Source organism: Fundulus heteroclitus, unplaced genomic scaffold (assembly GCF_011125445.2).
Source record: "Fundulus heteroclitus isolate FHET01 unplaced genomic scaffold, MU-UCD_Fhet_4.1 scaffold_526, whole genome shotgun sequence".
In the NCBI taxonomy this organism is placed as follows: Eukaryota; Metazoa; Chordata; class Actinopteri; order Cyprinodontiformes; family Fundulidae; genus Fundulus; species Fundulus heteroclitus.
Genome location: NW_023396952.1, coordinates 54,911 through 78,378, shown reverse-complemented (window position 1 = coordinate 78,378; position 23,468 = coordinate 54,911). Strand labels below are relative to the sequence as shown.

Here is a 23,468-nt window from a genome sequence, read left to right as displayed (position 1 = left end):
GAAAGGGCTGGTTTACCGGGATGAGCAGAGAACCAGGAGATGTAGGCGGCAACAGAACCAGCAGGCTGTGTGGACTGGAGAACCACCAGAACGGGTAAGCAAGTGGCTGCGACTCATGGAGGAACAGGTAGCATAGCAGCACGGAGACTCAGGCAATCTCAACTAGGAGGGTTCAGCTGGCAGGGCACACATGAGCAGGTGAAGCAAAGGCGAATCTCACAGGAAGAGCAATGAGGAGCAGGAAGAAGTGAGTGAGACGGGTAGAGATGCGTAGGCAGAGGCAGGTATAAGTAGGCTGGTGAACAGGTGAGCTGAGTGACTAATTGGTGGGAACAGGTGGAGATAATCTAGAGTGAGGTTGTGGCTGGAGACTGACTGAGCTGGAAGGATAACTGCTGGTGAACGAATGGACAGAAAAAGTCCTCATAAGTGTAAAGACAAACTGCTATAGAGGGTTGCTGAGAAATGGGGTCCAAGTCTCACAGTCTGTGGGCGTTCACTGAGAAAGTCCAATATCTACCAACACAAAGGATTGCTTAGGCCAAGTGACTTGCTTGCTTGGAATGATGGCATTAAAAGCTGAGCTGTCATCAACAAAAAGCATCCTGACGTCCTGATGTCCTGTCCTCTGGATGTGTTCGAGCAACATGGATGGATCACATATAGTCCCAGTGAATGAAGTGGAAGTTTGTGTTTGTGAAGTGGGTATAAATAAATATTTTCAGCACTGTACAACAGATACATTATTATCATCATTGTCCGTATTTCACTGATTGGTTGAAATGTATCCCTTCTCTGCGTCTTCTTTAATGTTGCATTGGGGTTCAGTCAATGTTTCTGCATGTAGTTTAAGGACCATTGGTTGTGTTTGCATTGGGTCTTGGCAAAGAGCGAGAGTAAACATCTTGCCTGTGGACAAGTGTCCACTTCTTACTTTTATTTCTAAGATTTGATGAGCAAAATAACCTAATGCACGCATTCATATAAGAATTTGGAAAACATATTTTACTTGCTTGTTGATTAAAGAGTTAGACCCAAATTTCAAAGTTGTAAAGTAAAGTACAAATGGCACAAACACTCTATCTGGTTTTATTTGGTAACATGGGGCTTTTACACAACAGAAACAATTTGAACTTTATATGAAGCTAATCTGAGTTATTCTTTGAGAGAATCTTGGGTATAGTTCCTGTTTTTTCTCCTTTTAAACAGTCTTTGCCTGAATGCAGAGTATGCTTTTTTTTGTTCAGATTATGTGTGAGTGTAGATATTGTCATGTCAAATACTATTATGATTTCATAAAGTTATTAGTTTAAATTGGATTTCTCTTCAAAAAGACAGAAATTCCTTCACTGACTCCCTTATTTTCACAGGAAGAAGAGTTACGGAAAAGCGGGGAGGCCAAATACGCCCACCTGAGTAATGATTTACACGTGTTAATTGAAGTCTTCGCTCCACCGGGAGAGGCCTATTCCCGCATGAGTCACGCCTTGGAGGAAATTAAAAAATTTCTTGTTCCAGTAAGTTTATTACTTTACCTGATTTTCCCTCGTATTTTTTTTTCCTTTCGCCGTAAGAGAACAGCAGTCACTACTGCTGACTTGATCGTTTCTCCACCAGGCCTATTAATTTTTGCTGGGCTCACAATATGCAAGGTTTTGTTTACATAAGAAGATGTAAGTGTGAGGTTTATCTCTGCTGCTCTACATGGTTTGGCCTTTGTTACGAAGAAGAAAATAATGTATTCCGCAATTAAAATGCAGTATGAAACAACTTGCAAGACTGCAGCAGCTCAGAGCCTGAAGAACTTTGCTGTAATTAGTGTGCATGTTGTGTACTTTCGCTGAGTCTAAGCTGTAAATATTAATCAAGCTTTGCAAATGTGACAAGCCTAATAGAGGAGTTGTACTGGATGAGTCTACTTTATGGGGTTCACACTTCTTCCTGTACCGAGCCAGCGCTCTGTATGCAAACGGGGCTAGCAGTATGATGATGATGATGATGATGATGATACTGCAACCGCACTGAGCTAAAGCAAATACAAATTACTTAACACTGAGTGCCAAAAAACAAATTAGTAAGGGATTATAACCTCTTTCCAAAGAGGTTAGCATGCTGTGTAATATAGATTAAAACAGGATGAAGTGATTTCTAAACAATTTAAACCTTCCATTTAATTAAAAAAGCGCTAAAACAACATTAGATGCTAAAAGCTATTTAAGGCTCTTTGAGCATGCAGAGACGAGGTTCATTCGACTCACGCAAACTTTTTAAACATGCTAACTCACACGTTCCAATATTTAAAGAGTTTTTATATAAGTTTGCATTATTTCTCAGTTGTTGTGTTCTGATTTTCATGTATATTTTCTAAACTGCTTAATAACTTTAATTTTGTAGTTTTTCTAGATGATTTTGTATGTGTGTGTGTGTGTGTGTGTCTACATATGTAGATAGAAGACAATGTACAGTAAAGGTCTGAGGTAACGTTAAAGCTAAAAGTTATTTTTATCTGTTATGATAAAAGTTAAACGCATCATTGTTTGAATAAATTAAAATAGGGGTACCCATTTTATCAGACTAAAAGTACCTTTTGAAAATAACCTTTGCAGCACTTTGTGTCAGCTGTGGCTGGTGTTGATAAATAAAGTTGATGATGATGTATTAGGGTATTAAACATACTTTTCATTCAGCCCACATTTCTGTATTAAAAATGTTTTTGGTTTTTTTTGGTCGGTTTGATATAATATCTTAATGTTAGATGCTGTGTTTTCATTATATGGAAGTGAAGAATCATTGTTATTGACAGAAATAAGGACTTTTAAACACCAGTTTGTGAGCAATTCTATATAATGTGTTTCCCTTAGGTAGTTTAGTTACTGAAACAAATTGACTTTCTGATAAAATTGTAAATTATTAAATATGACTGTATTTCTAATGGGACTATTGACGTAAAATTCACTCCAGATGAAGAAATCAATCTAATTGCATGCATTGCCCAGGAGTGCTGTTGGCCCGTTCTTCCCCAAAAACTGTCTGTAAATCTCGAAGAATCTTGGGTATTCTTTTATGCACTCTGTTTTTCAGTGTTATTGTCAACGGTTTACAATCAGATTAGAGTTGGGTGATAACTTGTATCCTGGCTGCTGTATTTTATTTCTCTGAAACCAACTGGGAGTTTCCTCTGCTGTGTATTTGGAATCATCAAAAAAATTAACCTAATTTCATTTTGAATTTCTAATAAATTTTTAGTAGTTGGCCTGTACAATATGGTGAGGGCCAGTCCCCGACCCAGATGTTCTCACCTGACAAATGAATTGCTAGTATCATTTGGGTTAATGTGCCATCCCATTTCTCCTCCAAACATGGGAAAATTTTATATTTTAGTCTTATTTAATCAGACTATATTCTCCCCGCATCTCATTGGCATGTCGGAATGTTGTGCAATGAACTGTTGGGAGCACCAACTTGCTTTTTCTTCTGGAGTGCAGTCTTGTGCAGGGAGGGTATCAAGAAGACATGGTGGTTGAATGCACAGGGTCATTGGCTCTAGAACAGTTTCTCTGATCATTCGTTTAATTTTTCCGATAGAAATATTACGAGAAGCACGTGGCCATGGCTGATTTATGGGGAAAGAATTTTCCTTTTACTTTGGCATTATGTTCCAATGATGCTTTCTGAAATATGCAGAAGTATATAAATACGTCGGTAATCAATACCCTCAGCTTGTTTTGCAACAATAAGTTTGTCTTAAGAGAGCTTTTATCTCGTTATGAAAGGCTTCCTGTTTGATACCTCGTTAATGAGAAAGCCTTTCCCAGATCAATTAGGACTGAACCATCTCGTATTAATTTGGGTTTATTCAGGAAAGAATTATTTTCTAAAAACTTACCACTTCCACATAGCTTCATATATTAACGTATTTGTTTTTTTATTTTCTTACTGTATATGTGTGGATTACTTTAGGTGTTGCCTACATCTGGTGGTACACTTATGCCAGTAGGATCATCAGAATGATATTTACTAAAAAAAAACTGGAAATTACTATAGAAGTTACTATAGAAAAATCAAGACATTGAAACAATTATAAACTCTTTAAACTCTTTGCCGTTCTTAAAAATCAGCTTATAAATCAATGACTCGTGCAAACATTTATTGAAATGGCCTATGCAGAATGGTGTTGTCTGATATTTATTGGAAGTTTTATATGCCTGAATATGACAAACGTTTTATAACATCCCTCTCTCTCAAAGCTGAGACTTCAACTGTCATGATCACAATTTAAATGTTACTTTAGCAGCCCATTCGATTCCTGCTGTGTTTTGCGCTATAATACTGTCATCCACCTGTCCTAGTAAAAAGAGAGCGCATTTATTTATTTTTGTGGAATAAAATGCAAATCTGTTTCATGTCAGTCTGAGAATAATAAAAATAATCCTGCTGGCAGAGCTTTCTGCTCTAGCTTTATTGCAGCAGTTAGGAAAAAAAGATGAGATGTTATTCTTGTAGAAATTGCAGCAATGTTTTTTCTTTTTTTTTTTTCTAATTAGAGTACAAGCAGAATGGACAGTAAAGGAGTAATTATCAATATCCGTAAGAATAAATTGCTTGAATCATTTGTGAAGCTCTCCCACAGGAAAATAATGATGCAGAATTACTGGAAAGGGACCGGTTTGCAGAGACTTTTAGAAACTGGCAGAAATTAATTGCAATACAGGATAACACACTGACATTGTAAATGACAAAAAGCATCGTTTTGGTTTATTATTGTAAATTTGTATTATAAACTAAAACATTGATTGTTGGGGGGGGGGTCATTTTCCTTCATACAGGCCCTGTTGCTGTTGAGTCTTGAAATATGTAGTTGTGTTAGAGCTGTGTATATCTGTATTTAAAGAACACCACCTCAATGTGCCGACTAAACCTAAAAATAAAAACATGGTACCTTTTGTTACATAGAACTTGCTTGTTGCCTGGGGGTGGGAGGGGGGGGGGGATTTATGGATTTGCAACTAAAGTCCACGCAATCCAACACAACAGGCACCTGTCAGTATCTAAAGTGACAGATGTTTCCCGCCTCCGGTGAAGACTGAAATCGCTTTCCTGCTGTTTCCCTTTCTTATTGACATTTTATGCATTAAGAGTTGTGCTGTAAAAGCCAAGTTGTCATGGTATTGCTAAGCAACACCTGTGCCGATATGGATAACATTATTGCATGAAGCTGCCTTCAGAACACGCAGAATGACAGGAAATCAATGTTCATGGATGGCATCTACAGTTGAATCTAGATATTTACATATAAAAAACTAATAGATTTTTTATCAGACTTAACTTAACCTGTTTTAGGTCAGTTATGTTTATTCTATTTTCTAAATTCCTGAATATATATACAGTATATATACACACTGATGTATGTTCTTGTATATACATATGTCAGCCTTTTTTAGGCCTTTTCATACAAACAAAAATATTTTTTTTTTACATGTATATACGTACATGTAAAAAAGAAAGGCTATTTGTATTTTGATTCATGTAAATATCTGGATTCAGCTGTAGACCCCCCTGGTTACACCCCCAATATCTTGCAAAATATTTTTGCCAGATTTGATCTAGCACAACTTCCTCCCCTGAGGAAAGCTCCCACTGATCCAGTTGTCTTTCCACCTCTACTGGTGTAACAATATCGCTCACAAACCAAGCTCAACTAAACACAATGCAGCAGACAGGTAGGTAGTTTTCTCTCACATATTAGCACTACGGCGAATGTTTAAACTGCTGTTTCCAGTATTTCATCCAAGTATGTGTCAGACTACGTGTGCCAGATGAATTAATCGTCTGTCTCCCCAGAATATGAACAAATACCTTAAATATGTTTCAGTCCTCATCTATTATTCTTGAATGGATTAAGAAAAGCCATTTGCTGTTCTGGGTATTTCCTTTGTTTAAATCTCATATTTATGTTAGAATTTAACATTAGTTTTTTTTCTAATTCACTAAGTCCTGAACAGGAATCTGACTCAGCAGCCACTGACGCCAACCATTTGCCTCACTGTCGAGTTCATTTTCACAGAATCCTGAGAAACTGCTGTAAAGCAAATTCTGACCACAACAATCAGTTCATCAAAAGAGGTAAAATAAATGTAAACAAGAATGTCATTTATGTGCTAAACACTCAGGGAACAAACCTAATTGTCCAAAGCAGACTTCATTAAATGCGTACGGACGCAAACAAGTCCAGCCTACACAAGAACAGTCCACGCGTTGGATGTTAGTTCTCCTCTCATCTGGTACTAACGTACCTGATCCAATACTGATCAAAAAGTTAGAGAACATTTCCAAATTTCTTTATGTTAATTTAATTTAAATTACATATAAACTTGCTTACATCACTTTCCATGGAAAAGTTTGGGGAAAAAAATGAACATATGAAACTTTGACCCTACGTTCATTTTGGAGATGGGGGGTGTCAGGTCTAAATACCTCCCACAGTCCAAAAACATGACTGTTAGATTAATTGGCCTCTCTAAATTGCCGTGACTTTGAATGGTTGTGTGTCCCGTTTGTCTCTGTGTTGTCCCGCGACAGACTGGCAACCTGTCCAGGGTGTACCCCGCCTCTCGCCCATTGACAGCTGGAGATAGGCACCAGCACCCCTCGCGACCCCAACAGGGATAAGCGTGTCGAAAAAAGGATGGATGATTGGATTTTTTGGACTCTGGTCCAAAGATTACAACTTTTGTCTCGTCAGAATTTGAAAGCAGGAAATCTAAAGTCATCCAGTTTTTGATGTCATCAAGACATGCCTGTGGTCAAAATAATTGATGATTCATGGATGAATATAGCTGAGTGTCATCAACGTAACAGTGTTGACAGATAATTCTGTTTGTTAAACGTTAACTGCATTTTCTTTTTAAACACAGCTTACAAGCTTTTCACTTTGATAGGTGAAATTACTTTCCAAATTATCAGGCAGACATCTTAAAGGCATACTATGCAACATTTTTCAGTTAATTAATGTGTTCCATACCGATTTGGATGATTAAATTAGTAATTTCAGGTCGAACAAAGGTTTTCTCGGCCGCCCTGGGGGTCTGTGGGGGAAATACCGTACTTGCAATTGCAAGAGCTCACGGCCCGCACACACAGAAGTCTCGCTTTACGGCGAGAACTCCATGTATTTTTGCCCTGCCATTCACTATATGCACGCGCGAAAGCAACAACAAAGAACCGTGTGTTGACGTCAAATAAACATGCAAGCATATCGAGTTTTATTATTATTAATATTATTATAATCTTTTTTTTTTTTTTTATGTTGGCGAGACGCTACCGCGGCGGCCGCTGCGAGGCGGCGGCTTGGCGAGGCGGTGGCGGTAGCGTCTCGCCAACATAAAAAAAAAAAAAAAAAATAATAATAATAATAATAATAATAATAATAATAATAATAAAACTGGCGAGGCGGCGGCGGCCGCTATCGCGTCTTGGCGAGGCGGCCGCCACGGCCGCTTCGCCAAGATAGCGCTGCGGGAAGCTTGATGTTCATACCTTCACTGTGTTAGTCATTGTTTGTACTGCCGTTTTTTCCACTTTTCGTTGCCTTCGCCTGTCTGCTAAGCTCAAAACAACCGCGCCTGGCTTGATTGGCCAGAACAGCTGAGCATCTTTACAACAGTGCACTTTTACTTTCGCCCTCTGGGGGGAGCCTCGCTGGAAAATCAACCCCGGTTGCATAGTATACCTTTAAGATGGTCAGATAAATTTACCTTCTCGGACATCCCTGACCCAGCTTTTGAAAAGCTGGTTGGTGACTTTTTTCCTAAAATTCCTGCACCAAAATTACTACCGGTTTGCAGCAGGTTTTTCACAATCCTGTTTAATACATGCAGCTCCAGTCTTTGAGATTGCAGAGTTATTTGCCCTTGTAGTAACTTGTGTAATTAAATGTAAATATTCAGTCATATTCTGTAAATTAGAATATGCGGTCTGATGAAGATTGTTTGCCAGATTAAAAGTACCTTCGAAAAGAACAACATTTAATCATTAAGCCCACAATTCTGTATTAAAAATGCTGCCTTCTATGACTCTGGTGTAATTTTTTTAATCTTAAATGTCATGTTTTCTTCAGCTGTGAGCGGAAAAGCATCATAATTAACAAAAATAAAGGCTTGAACACATAAGTGCTTATAATTATTCAATGTACTGTACTTCCCTTAGTAAAATGAGTTACTGAAATAAATTAACTTTTCAATAATAATTCTAATTTATTCAGTGGGTCTGTAGGTGGGCTTTCCCTAAATGCATGCATAATACCTCGTATAACCGTAAGCTGTTTGCCTAGTGGCACTCCTGAAAAGCATTTTTGCTTTACTGTTTTCTGTCAGAATAAGAAGGACATCCAAACTTAGGTTTGCAAACATTTAGACATTTAGTACCTTAAGAGTTTTTAGCTGGGAGTGAGAGGTACTTAGGAAGGAAAGGCTATCCAACACTTAGCTGGATGACCCTGCTGCCTTAATATCAGCTCAAATAGCAGCAAATTATGGGTTGCACAAATGCCTGAGGAATTGTTACCAGACTCCCACCAAACACAATATGTATAATTTCTTTGATGCATAATTTGGTTCTGGGCTGGGCTCTTACTAAAACCAGACTGATTAGGTATTATACTATATGTATGAGAAAGTGCACTGTGATGGCATTTGCTGATTGAATTAATTCTAAAACATTAGCACTAAAAATTAAACGTTATTGTAAATGTGTTGTTGAAGCTAATTAGAAAAACAACAAAATCATTAAAAGTTCTGCACTTCTACAGCTGATGAGGCTAAAATTGCTTTTAAAAATATTTTGGAATGCTGCGAAGACTGTAAGATGCAAATGTTCTCATTAAACATTTTTAAATATGTAAACGTTTTTCTTTTTTTTTTTTTTATTGTGTGTGTATGCATGAAGCATGTGGATCATGGTGACAAAACAAAATTGCACAATTTCTTCAGCCGCCACAAGTCATAACATGTTTAGAAGGTTTCTAAATCTTCCTGATCTGCTTTATCATGCCATATATCATATGCTGTGAGTTCCCGACCTGATTATAATAGTTATACTACCCTATAATTCAACTCCGTCTTTGATCACGTTTACTTAATTTTCACCTGGTATAAATAACTAGAACACCAGATTTTGCAAAGTGAAAAAGGCTGGTTTTCTCAGCCCCACCATCATGCGGCACCTAGATGCATAAACAACCTTAAAATGCAACTAAATGGAGCACCAACAGTTTCTCATGAAGCAATTATTTCTTATAATGGGATTTTCTCTCCTGTCAAATACATGTAATCAAAATAAAGAACAGTTTTTTTTTGTTGTTTTGTCTTCTTAAGAAAATATGCTACTGCAATAAAATATGTTATTTTCTTATTACTGGTTGCATCTGTGGCGGGGGTAGCAAATGTGAAGGGTTTCTATAATTACACATAAAATGTATATATTTAATGCTAAGCTGATGAATACCGTATTATTGGAACCTTTCTGCTTATATGGCTGAGCCAAACGACAGAAATGCACTGGGTAAAAATAAACCACGCAATAGACCCAAATCCAGGGGTGCCCGGTATCACCACACTTCATCTGCTGACCTGATAAAGTCTAACTTTAGCTTCATGAAGGGCGTTGAAACGGTCCAAGGTCATGCATGGTCAGAATTAATCACAGAGAGCAAACAGTTCGTCCCGCATTGGGGTTTATCTCTGTGCACTCATACTAGCCCCTCTGTCAACAGTTGGTTTTGACAAGCTCTGGCTGCTTTGTTGTCCTTTGAATGAGCTGCCAGTTTTCCCATTAAGAGCTCTACCTGTCCCCTTCATACCAATCAGTCGACAAGTGTAGCTCTAGCGACTCATTAATAAAAGGAACACATGAGCAGCCTTATAAAGCTCTACCAAAATTATTTTTCCCTCTGCTAGTGACACAACGATGTACAAGATGGTTTCTGTATGCCAAGTAAAAACCATCCTGCTGAATCTATTGTAGCTAACTTACCTGTTGATTTAAATTTCAATATCTCTCTGTGCTTTGGTTTAATAATTGATCTTTACTTGTTGCAGGCCACTCAACAAGTCTGGGGATAACTTTAAAATGTCTGCTTTTTAGTTAGAATGTTGTTTTTTGGTGTTTTCTGGACAAGGGATGAAAGTAATTTAGCATTCAATTCTCCCACTGAGAAGCTATTGTTATTTTTGAAGAACAAAAGAAAAAGCTGCTTCTGATGTAAGACGACGAAAGGTTCAGCTTTCCACAGCAGTTGTGAACTGTGTTTGATTATGAATCGTACGAAGTTGCCACTTTGTATACCTCCTGGTCAAATGCACAGAAAAGCAAACAAAGGCTTTCCAATATGTATGTCAAAAATATATAGAATAAAAGACAAAACGCAGCAAAACATATCTTTTAGTATTTCAGAGAAATAAGCCCGTTAATCTGTCGGGATTGACAAGCTAATGAATGCTTTGTGTTCACTCCTCTGTCTGCTCTGTAATGATCCACATCATATTGGATGGGCTGAGAGAAATAATTCAAAGAACAAATTATTATTTTGCAAAGTGGCCTAAAGTGTCAAGTAGAAACGGCACTCTGTTCACGCCACCGTTTTTCTTGTCACTTAGTTTTCCTGTCAGAGTTTGAGGAAGCTTCTTGACCAGCATGCAACAGAATCTCAGGAGACAATTGTAAAATGCAACAGATTTATTTGTAGATGGAACAAAGCGGTGCTCGGCCCAGGTAACACCCACCGGTCCAGGAGATGGATGAGTCTGAAGCGGGGAGGAAAGGGGAGAGCGGTAAACACAGCAGGCGATGATTGTTTAGGTGAAGACGAGCAGTAGAGTGTGAGGTTTTACTCAATTGTTGGTGAATTAAGTTTCGGAGGAGGGGGGTAAACAGGGTTTGAGTGGATTGGTCAGTGTGGACTTTGCATTTAGCTGCAAGGATGCTCGTTGGAGGGTGGATGGGTGTTTAGGAGGCAGAGCACAGGGGGAGGCCTTGAAGATGTTGTGGAGTTATTACAGGGAGGATGCTTCAGCCAGGAGAACAAAGATCTGGACAGGAGGTAATCGGGAAACCTTCAAGAGGGGAACTTTCTAGGAGGTCTCCAGCAAGGAGAACAGAAGAACACTTGTCAGGTAAAAGACTAGCAGAATACATATACAGAGCAGGAGGCTAGCGGCACCAACACAGTTGACGAACAAGCGTCGAATGAGCGGCAGTCAGCTCCTAAGAAGCGGCAGCAACGAGGCTGAGTAGGCTGCAGATGTGCCAGGCTCTGATAGGTAGCTCCTCTCAGCAGGTGAACACGCAGCTCCAGGGAGAGAGGAGGGATAGACACCACACAGAAAGAAACCCACCCAGATTCCTGACATTTCTGATATTCCATCCATCCGTTGTCTTCTGCTTATCCAAGATCGGGTTGCAGTGGCAACAGGTCTAGGAGAGAAACCCAGACATGCCTCTCCCCAGGGACATGCTCCAGCTCATTCTGGGAGACCCCAAGGTGTTCCCAGGCCAGACGGAATACATAGTCCCTCCAGCAACACATTGTCGATCCCTCTGTGCCCTCCACAGGGTTTACTCCCAGTGGGACACACCTGGATAACCCCCGAATGGAGGCATTCTGATCAGATTCTCAAACCACCTGACCTAAATGCTTTAGATGTGGAGTTTCGAAGCGAAACTAGCAATAAGGGTCCTCCTCATGCATTTATTTAAGCATGAACATGTTTTTATATATTACATATTTAGACAGTACAATTAGGCTATATTTCTATTAAGCAACGATAGATTTACTGTCTGAAGACAGATGGACAGGCACTCTGAAGCAGGGATAGAGGGCCTGTAGTTCATGTCCCAGAGGGTGATCAGTCCCCTGACGTGGGACAGCAGGTCCTCGTACAGACAACACAAGGTAGTGCACAACACTGAGATGGAAAGAAAAGAACAAAAATAAGAGTGTTGCATACATTTATGATCAGCCCCCTTTTGTCTGAACAATCAGCAATCAGAGCATCAGTCAGTGAAGCAGCCGAGAGTGCCATGTTAACTCTGGAGGATCTGTAGAGATCCACAGCTCAGTTAGGAAATGTGGCCTGATAGGATCAATGGTAATAAGACAGACATTGTTGTATACTTTATTGTTAGAAAGTATGAACTGAAGTCTTAAGTACTGAACTGAAGATTTTTGGCAAGATTTGAAATTTGCTGTTCTCTGATGCTCTCTGTCTGAACTGGCAGGTCTTCACCTGTGATGCAAGGCAGAATGTGCAGAGAAATCATTTTGTAGATCTGCAGAGCTGGTAGGGCATACCCCAAAAGATGTGCTGCTGTTACTGAGTGAAAGGTGGCTCTACAAAGCAATGACTCAGGTTGATGTGCTAAAAACATTTACCTGCCGCATGTTTTTTTTCTAGATTTCTGTTTGTAAAAAAACAAATAAAAAACAATGTATCTTTCTATTTTCACTTCACAAGTAGGCACTACTTTAGGCTGGTCTGCCACATAAAATCCTAATAGCCTGCAATGAAGGTTGACGCTGTGACAAGAAGAAATGCCAAAAAGGCCAAAATATATTTTCAAGACACTGTATTTTGTTTCCATATGAGTTCTCCAAACTGTTGATGGTATTTTTCTTTATTTTACTAACTGCAGTCACTTAAACCCCAGGTCTTCTGAGGAATATTAATTATACATAATGTCTTTGTCAGGAGTAATAACCACCTCCTACACTTTGTGTGCCGCATAAACAAAAGACAGCATGCTTCATCAACTATTTAATGCCTAACGACAGTGTGTTTTTTCCTGTCTGTGTCAAGATCGTTTTCATTTGCTGCTGGTGAAACCATCTGTTGCAGACGGCAGACAGATGTCCTTTCTTTCGGTGTGTAAGACATGGTCCCTTCTGCTCTCACAGGACTACAATGACGAGATTAGGCAAGAGCAGCTGAGAGAGTTATCCCTGCTGAACGGATCCGACGAGTCGGGCAGAGGGCGGAGCGCACAAGGGAGGAGCGTACGGTCAACAACCACAGCATCCACAATGTAAGGCAGCAACTTAGAGTTTAACTTAAATAAATCTGTGACCGCAGCTGATCAATCCTATGTGTAAAATTAGGGATCTCTGATCAGTGCTATGGTAAGTCTCCACTTTTATTTAGAATGGAGATTCTTCTAATCACACGCTGACGCAAAAACGCCCATCAAGTCCATCAGGTGTGAGCAACCAGAACCTACCGTTGTATCAGGTCTCAGTGTATCTTGCTTCGTTAACTAAGTCAGCCCTTTTGGCAACGCCAGGATTTCAAACACCGTCTGTTTAAATGTTCTGCAATTAGGAATGAACTTTTATCGGCCTCAAGGTATATTAAGGTTTTCAAAAGTTACGGTCTAAAAACAGCTAACGTTTGGTGGAAGCTAAAAGAGTCTAATTCTTTTAAGGTAACAGGGTTTTACACATTATAGCTGACAATCTACCAGCTGGTTGGCCGGCTGTTTTAAATGTAAAATGTCAGATTATTTCTATGTCAGCTATTTTAAATTTCTGTGTAAACATCTTAATACCATGAACCTAGGTTCTTAGACTGTCCGGATCTCGTACCGGTCCATCCACAATTTTAGGGTTTGTATTTGTTTGAATAAAATTGTAACAGCTTGACTGAATGCAACTTGTTTTCATTGAGCTTAGACACTTGTAACAATTGTGAACCAAAAATAGGTGTTTTCTTTTACATTTCATAAAAAAAATGCCGTGTTGAAAATTACTTTTATCCTTCTCACTGATCAGCGGTAAAATTCTCAGTTACCATTTCAGCTATATTTCTGGCTAGGCTTTTGCATATTTCTTCTTGTATTTGACTAATCTATCTTTGATGACGTGCTTCGGGTCTTTGAGGTTAGAGGGCATCTTTGCCGTCACCTTAACCCACACCATAGACTCTCTGAGTCAGGACTTGACTCATTTTGGGCTTGTTGTATGGCGTGTTCATGTCAAGTTCCACATTTAGAGATGTTTTCTATGTGTCTGCTTATAAAGCCTGTGGTGCAGCAGTTTGCCTCTCTTCCTGTTTTCTCCCATGTGTCAAAATTACCTTCAGCTTTCAGGCGGCGGTAAATATTTCACATTGTCTGGCTTTCTGCAAACAACTCTGGTCTTTTAGAATCGGATTATTCTTGTCCTGTTATTTGCATAAATATATGTAAATATGGGCATACCGGCTCATTTAAATAGAACAAAATTGCGTCAGAGCATCGCAGCCCAAATTTAGGAGTAGAATATCCTTTGCATGGTCTTTTCTCACAAAAGCATTGCCTTGGAAATATACCTGTCATACCGCATGCCATGAGTCTTACAACAGGGAAGCATTAAGTTGCGAGAGAGAGGGAGAGAGAAAGAGAGAGAGAGAGGAGAAACACGTATGTTTATACCCGTAGTAGGCTTATGAATATTTGGTAATCCTCTGACATTTCTCAGCCATAATGCGGCATGCTGTAAAATTCAATGGTCTTATGGACATTCTGGAGCTCAGCAGGATGTTGTGATTGAGGTATATTTCAATGACAAAAGACGGAGTGTCCAGCTTCATGGTGAATTTTCAGATTAATTGGTTCTGTAGATTTCTGTTCCCCTTTTCCAATACAACGTCCACTGAATTTCCTCCAGGGAGTTGTAGTTAAGTATAAAAAAAAGCTTTTTTTGATTATTTGATTTTTTTTTTTTTTTTTTTTTTTTTTTTACGCCTTAATCATTCATGGTAGACAGAAATGTCTTCTCTTCCATGTAACCAGGCTCCGGAGATCTAAGCAGCGGCAGAAAAAATAGCATTTGATTGACTTTGCCATGTATTCAGCTACCTGCATGAAACACCTTTAAAGCAATTTGTCCGTAATCCACCTGAGCCGTGGCGGTCCCTCGGGAGAACGCAGGCACATTGTGCTATGACAGCGTGGCCTGATTCAAGCAGCAGCTAAATCTAGCACTGCCACGGGTTGCTCTCAATTTAAAGAAAAAGAAAAACCATCGGCAGCACTTCCCCTACCATGATTTTCTTCTCATACTGTAATGATAAGCAATTTCAGCAAAGCTCCATGAAAAATATGCCACCAGAAATTCTGCTTTTGAGTATTTGTACTTCGGATCCCAGTGGGTTGCTACCTGGAAGAGGATGTGCCAGAGGGAAAGAAGGTGTTCAATCCCACCTAAAGGAGGATCTTAAAATGTGAATTTACAATGCTACATCCTTGCAGGTGCTGCAGAGTCTCTGTGGTACAGCTGCTGGACAGTCACACTGTTATTAAAGAAACAATCTGGCCTAAATTCCTCCTGGCTGCCCCTTTCCCCTGGCCTCTCTGCTGGTGCATGCAGTAATACTGTTTATACCTGTGTGCCCACAGCCTGAGGCAGGTGTTCTTGTACAAACAAAAAGGCACTGCTCAGTCTTACGGAAAGAAATGTAATGGCGGACATATTTAGTGTGAGTAAAAAAAACAAAAACATTTAGGAGTTGATCAATTTACCTCAGTGGTTTTTCAGTACATTTTACTTAGAGTAAAGAGTGTGTCAATCAGGCAACACGTCACGATAACAGAAGTCTGTCTTCATTCTCCACTTTTCTGCTATAATAACTGCATTCTTGACAACAAAATAAAAGTGCTGTGAGGCGAGGTTCTGAGTCGTTGCCCTTTTTTCTGTGCTTGTTTGTTTGTGCAGGAGCCACAGAGGTGCGAGCAGAAGAGCAGCGGCACCTCGAGGGACGGCTGCAGCCACACACAGCAAACTTCCCACAGCAGTCCTGACGAGGGACCTGCAAGCTCCGAGGACAAGGGGGGCAGCGGCAAACGCCGGATACAGGCCCCCGCTCTTAGCAGTCACACATGAATCATATGATGACTATGTAAGTCCAATCCTCTTTACTCAAACGCAAAAAAGTCTCTCTGGTGGAAATCTGAGTCAATCAGACGTGTTTTAATCCACTTCGCTGTGCTCTGGATGAATTGCAATTTTCATGAATAGGCATGCTAGAATATGAGTTTGCAAAAATAAAACCAATATGACATTGCCCTATATTTGAATTAACATGTTTTTGTATCAGTGGATAATCCAAAAGTCACAAATAGCAAATTTATTTGCAGTAGCACAAGTCTGAAATCCCACATATTTCAGCTCAGACAACTATGTGGGAATGTACGGTTGTTGAAAACTGTAATAATGTGAGTCTTTCTTTACACACATATGATCTTGAGTGGCAACCCTTCCATAAGGTTTTAATACAATGTTGGCTCACTTTGCATCAATAACAGCTTCAGTCCTTCAGGAAAGATTTCCATTAGGAGTGTTTATTGAAAAGTTTACCATTTTACAAAGCACATTTGTGGGGTTAGACAGTGATATCGGATGAGAGGAACTGGCTCGAGTTCTCTTCCCTAACTCATCCATGAGTTGTTGTTTTTTTTTTTTATCACAGTAATGAGAGGACTCAGTGCAGGCCGGCGGAGTTCTTCCACACCAAACTCACTTATCCAGGTCTTATGGACCAGCCATGTTGGAACAGGGATACAAATACTCATGAGGTTTTTCAAAATAACTTGGTATGCTGGAGTATTGAGAGTTTCTTTCACTGGTACTAAATGGGCCAGTCCATCTTCAAAAAACACTCCCAACATCACATTCCCCTACTCCACCAAACTGTCATCAGTGCAACTTTTGTGACTCCATTAATGCATTCTTTGCTTTTCCCTCATACTGCTAGGATTCAGCTGCTCGGTCATAGTAACCCATTAAGCCATAAAGTTCTCTGTGGGAGCAGTCTGCATGCCTGGCTGCTGTATTTTATACATCTTTGGACAAAGAAGAGATTGGAACACCTGCGTTCAATGATTTGGATGGGTGATCAAACACTATTTGCAATATGGTGTGTATAATGCAGCGATTTTATTTGCCTGCATGTTTCTCCTGACTGAAACCTTTATAAAAATCTAAAAACTCAATCTTGGTCACAAAAAAAGCTATTATATTTGCAATCTTGTTTCTTTTTGTAAAAACAAATTTGACTCTCATCTCTTTCAAATGGGATCCTATCAGTTAAAGGTCTGGGCTCTGTGCTACGAAACACATTCAACATATCCGGGTTTCTTTGCTGTTGTTTTTGTGTTCTTTTGTTGTTGTTTTTTCTAACAAAAAGCTAACATTTAACATTGCACTTTACGAGGTATAACAAAACCGGCTTTTAACTCAGTAAGTCACCCCACTCTCACTCAGGATATATCTGCCTTCACAAAAACTAGGTGGAGCTGGAATGAAGAGACAGGAAGAAAGCTTGGTTATGGCTACAAAGAGCCTGGCCAATCAGTGATAAGTAGAAAAGCATTTAAATGCGTGTTAAAAAAAAAAGCACGCTCTGCAATCCTGAATATGTTACCTGTAAGGACCATCTCTGAATCCTACATATTGAATCACTGTGTGTGAGTGTGTACCCACGTTTCTGTCAGGGAAAGAGAGGATTTCTATTGTAAAACATGCAATTTTGTACTGACTCATGATGTCATGTACCGCCAAGCCCCAAATGTAGATCAGCACGAAGGTCAGTTGTCCATATTCTGCATTTTATAACTATATTTATGAGTGCATTCCAACGTTTATATAGAAATGACTATATAAACAGTATTCATAAATTCATTATGAATACTGCATTCTAAGTGTGAATGAGCTTGACTTTGTTTTAACACACTTTGTTTTTATCCATCTTGTTCATTTTGGTTTTTCTAGTGGAAGCACAATTAAGGTATTTTTGGTACATCTAGACTTAGACTCTATTGCCATTCAACTGCACATTCGCAATGTACATACGAACAGAATTTAACTGCAAGGATCCAAGTAAAAGCAGAAGATAAAAGAGAAACATGATGAACATAAGTATTTGCATTTGTCCTGAATGTAGCAGCAAACCAAAACATACATTTCATATGTACAGAATAGTTATGTGTAAGACCAAAATGAGAAGTGTGAGTATATGTAGCCGCAGGATGTATTGCGACAATGAACAGACCATGTGATGATGTAAATAGTACAGTTACTCAGGGCAATAAAGTTCACAGTGACCATGCGACCATGTAAAGTGACTAGATATGTATGTATGGGGTGATTATTGGGAGTTTAACACTCTTATGCTGTTGTGGAATCTGGTTGGTCTGCATTTGAAGCTGCTGAGCCTCTTCCTTGAGGGCAGCAGGGAGAACAGTACATAATGGGGGTGGGAGGGGTCCTTTATGATTGCCTGAGCCCTGGTCATGCAGCGTCAGTGTCGGTGAGCATTGTCATGGATGGAGGGAAGCGCTGTCCTGTTGATTCATCTGTCCTTACCACTCTTTCTACAAATTTTCAGTCCAAGGCATTGTGGGCCCTAAACCACACAGCGATGCAGCTGGTCAGTACGCTCCCTACTGTCCCTCAGTAGAAGGAGGTGAAGATGAGAGGGGGGATGTTTGCTCTTCTCATCCGACACAGAAAGTGCAGACGCTGCTTCGCTCTCTTCACAAGAACAGATGTGTGGAGGGACCAGGACAAAGGGTCTGTGATCTGCACCCCCAGTAATTTGAAGCTGCAGATTCGCTCCAACTGTGGAGGCATGATGCAAAGGGGGGTCAACGATGATCTCTTTTGCGTTGTTGACATTCATGATCAGGTTGTTTTTATCACACCAGTCTACCGGGGCTCCGTTTCAGAAAGAATGGACGATTTACCCTGAGTAGGAAGCTGCTACTCTGAGTAGTTCTACTTCACGCTGTCGTACTCAGCGTTTCCTGTTTCAGAACAGGTGATATCAAGCAGGTAACTAAGCTCAGTGTCCTATCAACCCTCAGCTGAGCACGAAAGAAGCCCTCATCAATGGGACGCAGATAACACAATTCATCATGGCAAAGGCAGGAAATAAGAAGCTTCGATGTGGGCATTCCCCACCAGTGGAATTAGAAATCTTTAATGAAGACATATGGAGAATATCAAGACATAATTAACAAAAAGAAACAATGCTGTTTCGGCAGAAAAAAAACAAACAAGTTAGTAGCAGAGAATTGTTGAAAAAGTCAGTGATATGAGTGTTATTTGATGGACAATTAAAGCTGTATTCTCTCACTACACTCATTTAACACCCTAAAAAAGGGGGAGGGGGCACACTGATTGCATTTCTAGGTTCAACCAGACAGGCATAAAGGAACGCGGCAATCAAGATGAAGTACGTAAATATAGTTTAATCAGGTAAGGTCCAGTTCTTGTGTTTAACCCTAATTGGCTATATTCAACATATATGCAATTATGGGATGGTGTGAGTTATAGAAATAACTGATATATTAATTCATATTTTTGCCAGCATTTTGCTTCACCCATCCTTCTAAAAAATGAGTTAACAACGATTTTCTTGTAGGTGTATAATTTGTGCCAACTTCACATTAAGCTATATTTATATTAAGTTGAAGTAAAGGCATTACATGAAACATACATGAATCGACAATTAGAGCTGGAAGTCTTAAAATGTATTGCTTTCATTCTGTGTAGTTCTTTTATTAATCTTGCGGGTCTCTGATTATGGAACACCATTAAACTCTACCATAACTGAGTGCAACAGTAACATTGCTGACAGCGTGACATACAGCTGCCTCTGAAAGATTTTCTGCGTCACTTACGTTATTAAAAAAGCTGCTGTTGGCATAAAAATGAAGAGTAGAACTAAGAAATTGTTCAGAACTGAGAGCGTCCCCTCATTGTATTGGAAAAGCGATGTGCGGGCTGAGATTATTGAGGAAACAAATCACTGATACCAGCGAAAAACACTGTGTTTCAACCCAGCTTGCTGATTGCTTGAAACTGAAAGTGAAACTGGCAGCATTTCTTTTTGATTAATTAGGCTAGTAATTGTTGGACACCTTAGGGTCATCAACATTTCCTTCCAAAAAGGTTAAGTTGATCAATAAATATGAAAGAAAGTGTAAAACAGACATGACAACAAAATTAGGTGTACTTTTCTTAAGCAGTTAAACACTGAATTGCACACATTTTATCACAATATATAAGAATTTTTTAAAACTAGTGCATCAAAAGAAACATACATGAGTCAAATTAGAACAGAACTTCATGTGCCACAAAATCCTCTTCATTTCTTCATGTTTAGATGTACGTAACTTGTTTGTCCATACGCCAACGTACATGGCAAGAAAAGTTAGGGTGTGACTGCAGCCCAACAGAAGTCAAGTGAGTCATTAAACACCATGAGGAAAAAATAAAACTGAGGAATAACCTTATTCTAGCCAAAGCAGATAGCAGATTTGAAGCGAAACAAGAAGAGCACAGGAGGTATTAGTTATAAACGTCCGACACACCAATGTGTCTCTGAGTGCCACGGCACTATATAGCAGCTGAAACCTGACAGAAAAACCCTCTTTAGCAGAGAATGAACATTGTATTTGCATTTGCTATGTCTGAGCTGGTTTTCAGTGCCTAATTGGAGGCTGGAAGACTGTTTTGGTCTCCAGGATGGAAACCTAAAACAAAATAAATAAATCATAGGTACAATACACATGTTTATCTGAATTAAATTTACAAAAGAAAAGTGTGGTTTTCTAGGAAGCACACTGGTTAGAAGAAAAAATTGCATACATTCTGGCAACAACCACTAAAGGGCTCCCGAAGGTAACATTGTGTGCGACAAGACACAAACCCATAAAGCCCTTGGCTGTGAATTGTGATTCCACTAAAACCCTGTAGTTAGATGGCCTGTTGGTACCCTGATTAGCAGTCTGTAAAATCTCTCACATTACTTAAAATAGTTCTGGGATCCATGTTGAAAAACTATGCAAGACCTAAGCTGAGAGCAAGCTTGTCCTCCAGATCTGAGAGATTTATCAAGGTCATTTTGAAAAGAATACATGAGGTGAGCTCCAAGTTTCATCCAAATCAGAAAAGGCAACACTTTTACTAGTCTATTTCCTCGGCGCTTTCCTGCTAAGGAAAAGAAAAAAAAAAGGACCCATGTGTGCAGCCAGTTGAAGATTGGGCTGTCTGCATGGGGAAATGCACAAGCGTAGACTCATTACCAAACCAAATTGAGTCCTGATGTAGAGCCTGTGTATTTCTGAGGAGCGAAAAAGCGAGGCATTTCTTCTCTTTGTAATTGGAGGTCGGGAAGGAGGCTGGAAGCAGGGAAACGAGGGGATTAAAGAAAGATGAGTTTGTCCTGAACATTCCCTTCTCTCATATCTTACTTTGCTGGTTTTTTCTACTACATTAAATAATTATGTTTGAGCATACTTCAAGATTGTAACAAGACCTCTTTTAACAAAGAGCTGGTTTAGAAAAAAAAATTTTTTAATTAGCTGAAGTTCTTGTTATTTATATACAAATAATCCTGCAATGCGCATCTTACTTATGGAATAATACAAGTTTTCTTTGTTCGGCCACTGTTGTTGTTAGGACGATATGAGTATTATTTAGTTTCTCTAGAGGACATTGACTGATGGATTTTGGCAAACTGTCAGACTGACTCATAAAAGGTGATACTCTGAAAAAGTCTGAAATTGTTCCTAATTGTAGGGTGTTATTGATTTATAACTCTGAAGGAAAATATTAGGAAGCTGGCAGTTATCATGTATCGGTGTTTGCGATCGCAGCGTTTTCATTTTAATATCCTACCACTAATCCAACTTTCCTGGATCCTTTACAGCAACGCTTTGTTTACGCTGTTCCTCCTGGAGTGCAGCTCTTTGTGCAAAATGATTCTGGTAGTTTATTTATTTTTTTCTGCCACTAATCCCAGAGAGACTATAAAACCAGCTGAGAATTGATCCCACTAAGTACTGTCTGTGTAGTGAGAGATTAATATAGCTTATATTTTGCGAGCCACCATTAAGTTCTAGTGTTGTGAAAAATACACATTTACTCACATTTACTTTAAGACACAACATGTTTTCACCACAATGATGTGATGTTGCTTGCTAACCTTTCTTAGGTCAACTCCACACGCACTCTTCTGCTGTTGTTTTGAATAAAGCTTATTTTTATCAATAACATACAAAGCTGTGAAAAAATCTCTTATAAATGCAAATATTGTTCAAATACATAGGCATACAAAGAAAAATATATATCTTTGTTGAGTCCCCAGTCGCTCCAAAAGTAAAGCTTGCCTTTTACCATCACATTTTTACTCACACGTTTCCTTTTGTGCGGTCTCGTTATGATTAAAGTGTGACCTGTGTTGGATAAAGGGAAACCAAAGTTCTTACGTTGTACCCAGACGGACATGTTAATTTATGTGTATGTCATTGAGATGCGAGTAAACGTTTGGTTATGCAAGTCAACCAGCGTCGTCTGGAAGTAAACCATGAATAATGAACATACGAGATGCGGCACAGGGAGGAGTGGGGCCGCCGTGCCTCAGCTAGCGGCGCCAGGAAAGCTTGACTTCACCAAAGTTACAGAGTGGCCGAGATGGCTGAAGCGGTTCGAGCGTTACAGGCTAGCATCGGGACTCGACAAGCAGTCACAGGAGATCCAGGTGAACACTTTCATGTATGCTGGAGGACATCGTGGAGGATGCCGCGGATGAAATCCTGAAAGTTCTACCACTCAACAAGCAGCAGAAAAAACAACAGTTTTCACGGCCTATTTGGTGAGCAAAACGAATGTAATCTTTGAAAGAGCGAGTTTTAACTGGAGGAGCCAGGGGAGTCCGGCGAGAGTATACAGTGCACATGCTGGCGGAATACTGTGAATTCGGCACATTAAGAGAACAACAGATATGGGGCCTTATAGTCGTGGTCATAAGAGACACAAAGCTGTCAGATAGTTTACAGTTAGACGTAGATTTAACCCTCTCAGTAACCTAGATAACTATAGAGTGTAAATGGAACGCAAACTGAACTGAACTGTTCCAGACACAACGAACCGCGCTAAATCTAGACCAGTTCTATAGTCTCCTTACGGGCAGCTGACTAATTTTGCAGTTTCAGACATTCATAAAAATACTAGCTTCCCTACCGTGCCACACAATTTCCAGTGATGATTCTGCTTAGCAGTGTGATGAGCCTCTACGTCTGTCGTTGTTTCCTGCGTCTGTAAATCCTGATTAGACTATTGTTTGTCTTATCCACTTCCCAAAAGCTGACCATGTCAAGTAAATTTACCAAAGGTTGCCTTCTTCGCCTGACTCTCCGCAAACAACGAAAATATCATAATTATAACGAAACATAACTTCCTGAATGTTACGGGCGCCGCCATTTTTATTTGCTTGATTCCCTCCTTCAATCCTAGAGAGCAGTAGTACCGTAGAGCGTCACTAGGAGGCGAGGAACCGTGCTAGCGTGATGTGTAAATGGTCGTAAGAACCAAGCTCGGCACGGTTAACTGATCCAAGCTCGGTCCGAACTCGGCATGGATCGGTTAAAAAAGG

At 39.6% G+C, this 23,468-nt stretch overlaps 1 protein-coding gene across 3 annotated transcripts in view; it reads left to right on the top strand.

Moving 5' to 3' along the window:
* Positions 1-1,370: 1,370 nt before the first annotated feature.
* Positions 1,371-23,468, top strand: part of LOC105922197 (KH domain-containing, RNA-binding, signal transduction-associated protein 2) — a gene marked incomplete at its 5' end in the record, with an annotated part of 61,715 nt that continues 39,617 nt past the window's right edge. For all 3 annotated transcript variants that reach the window (XR_004929710.1, XM_036132550.1, XM_036132551.1), the window contains 3 exon segments: positions 1,371-1,517; positions 12,950-13,077; positions 15,743-15,926. Coding sequence is in view for 2 of the 3 variants with exons in the window: in XM_036132550.1 (XP_035988443.1) it covers positions 1,371-1,517; positions 12,950-13,077; positions 15,743-15,926 (459 nt within the window).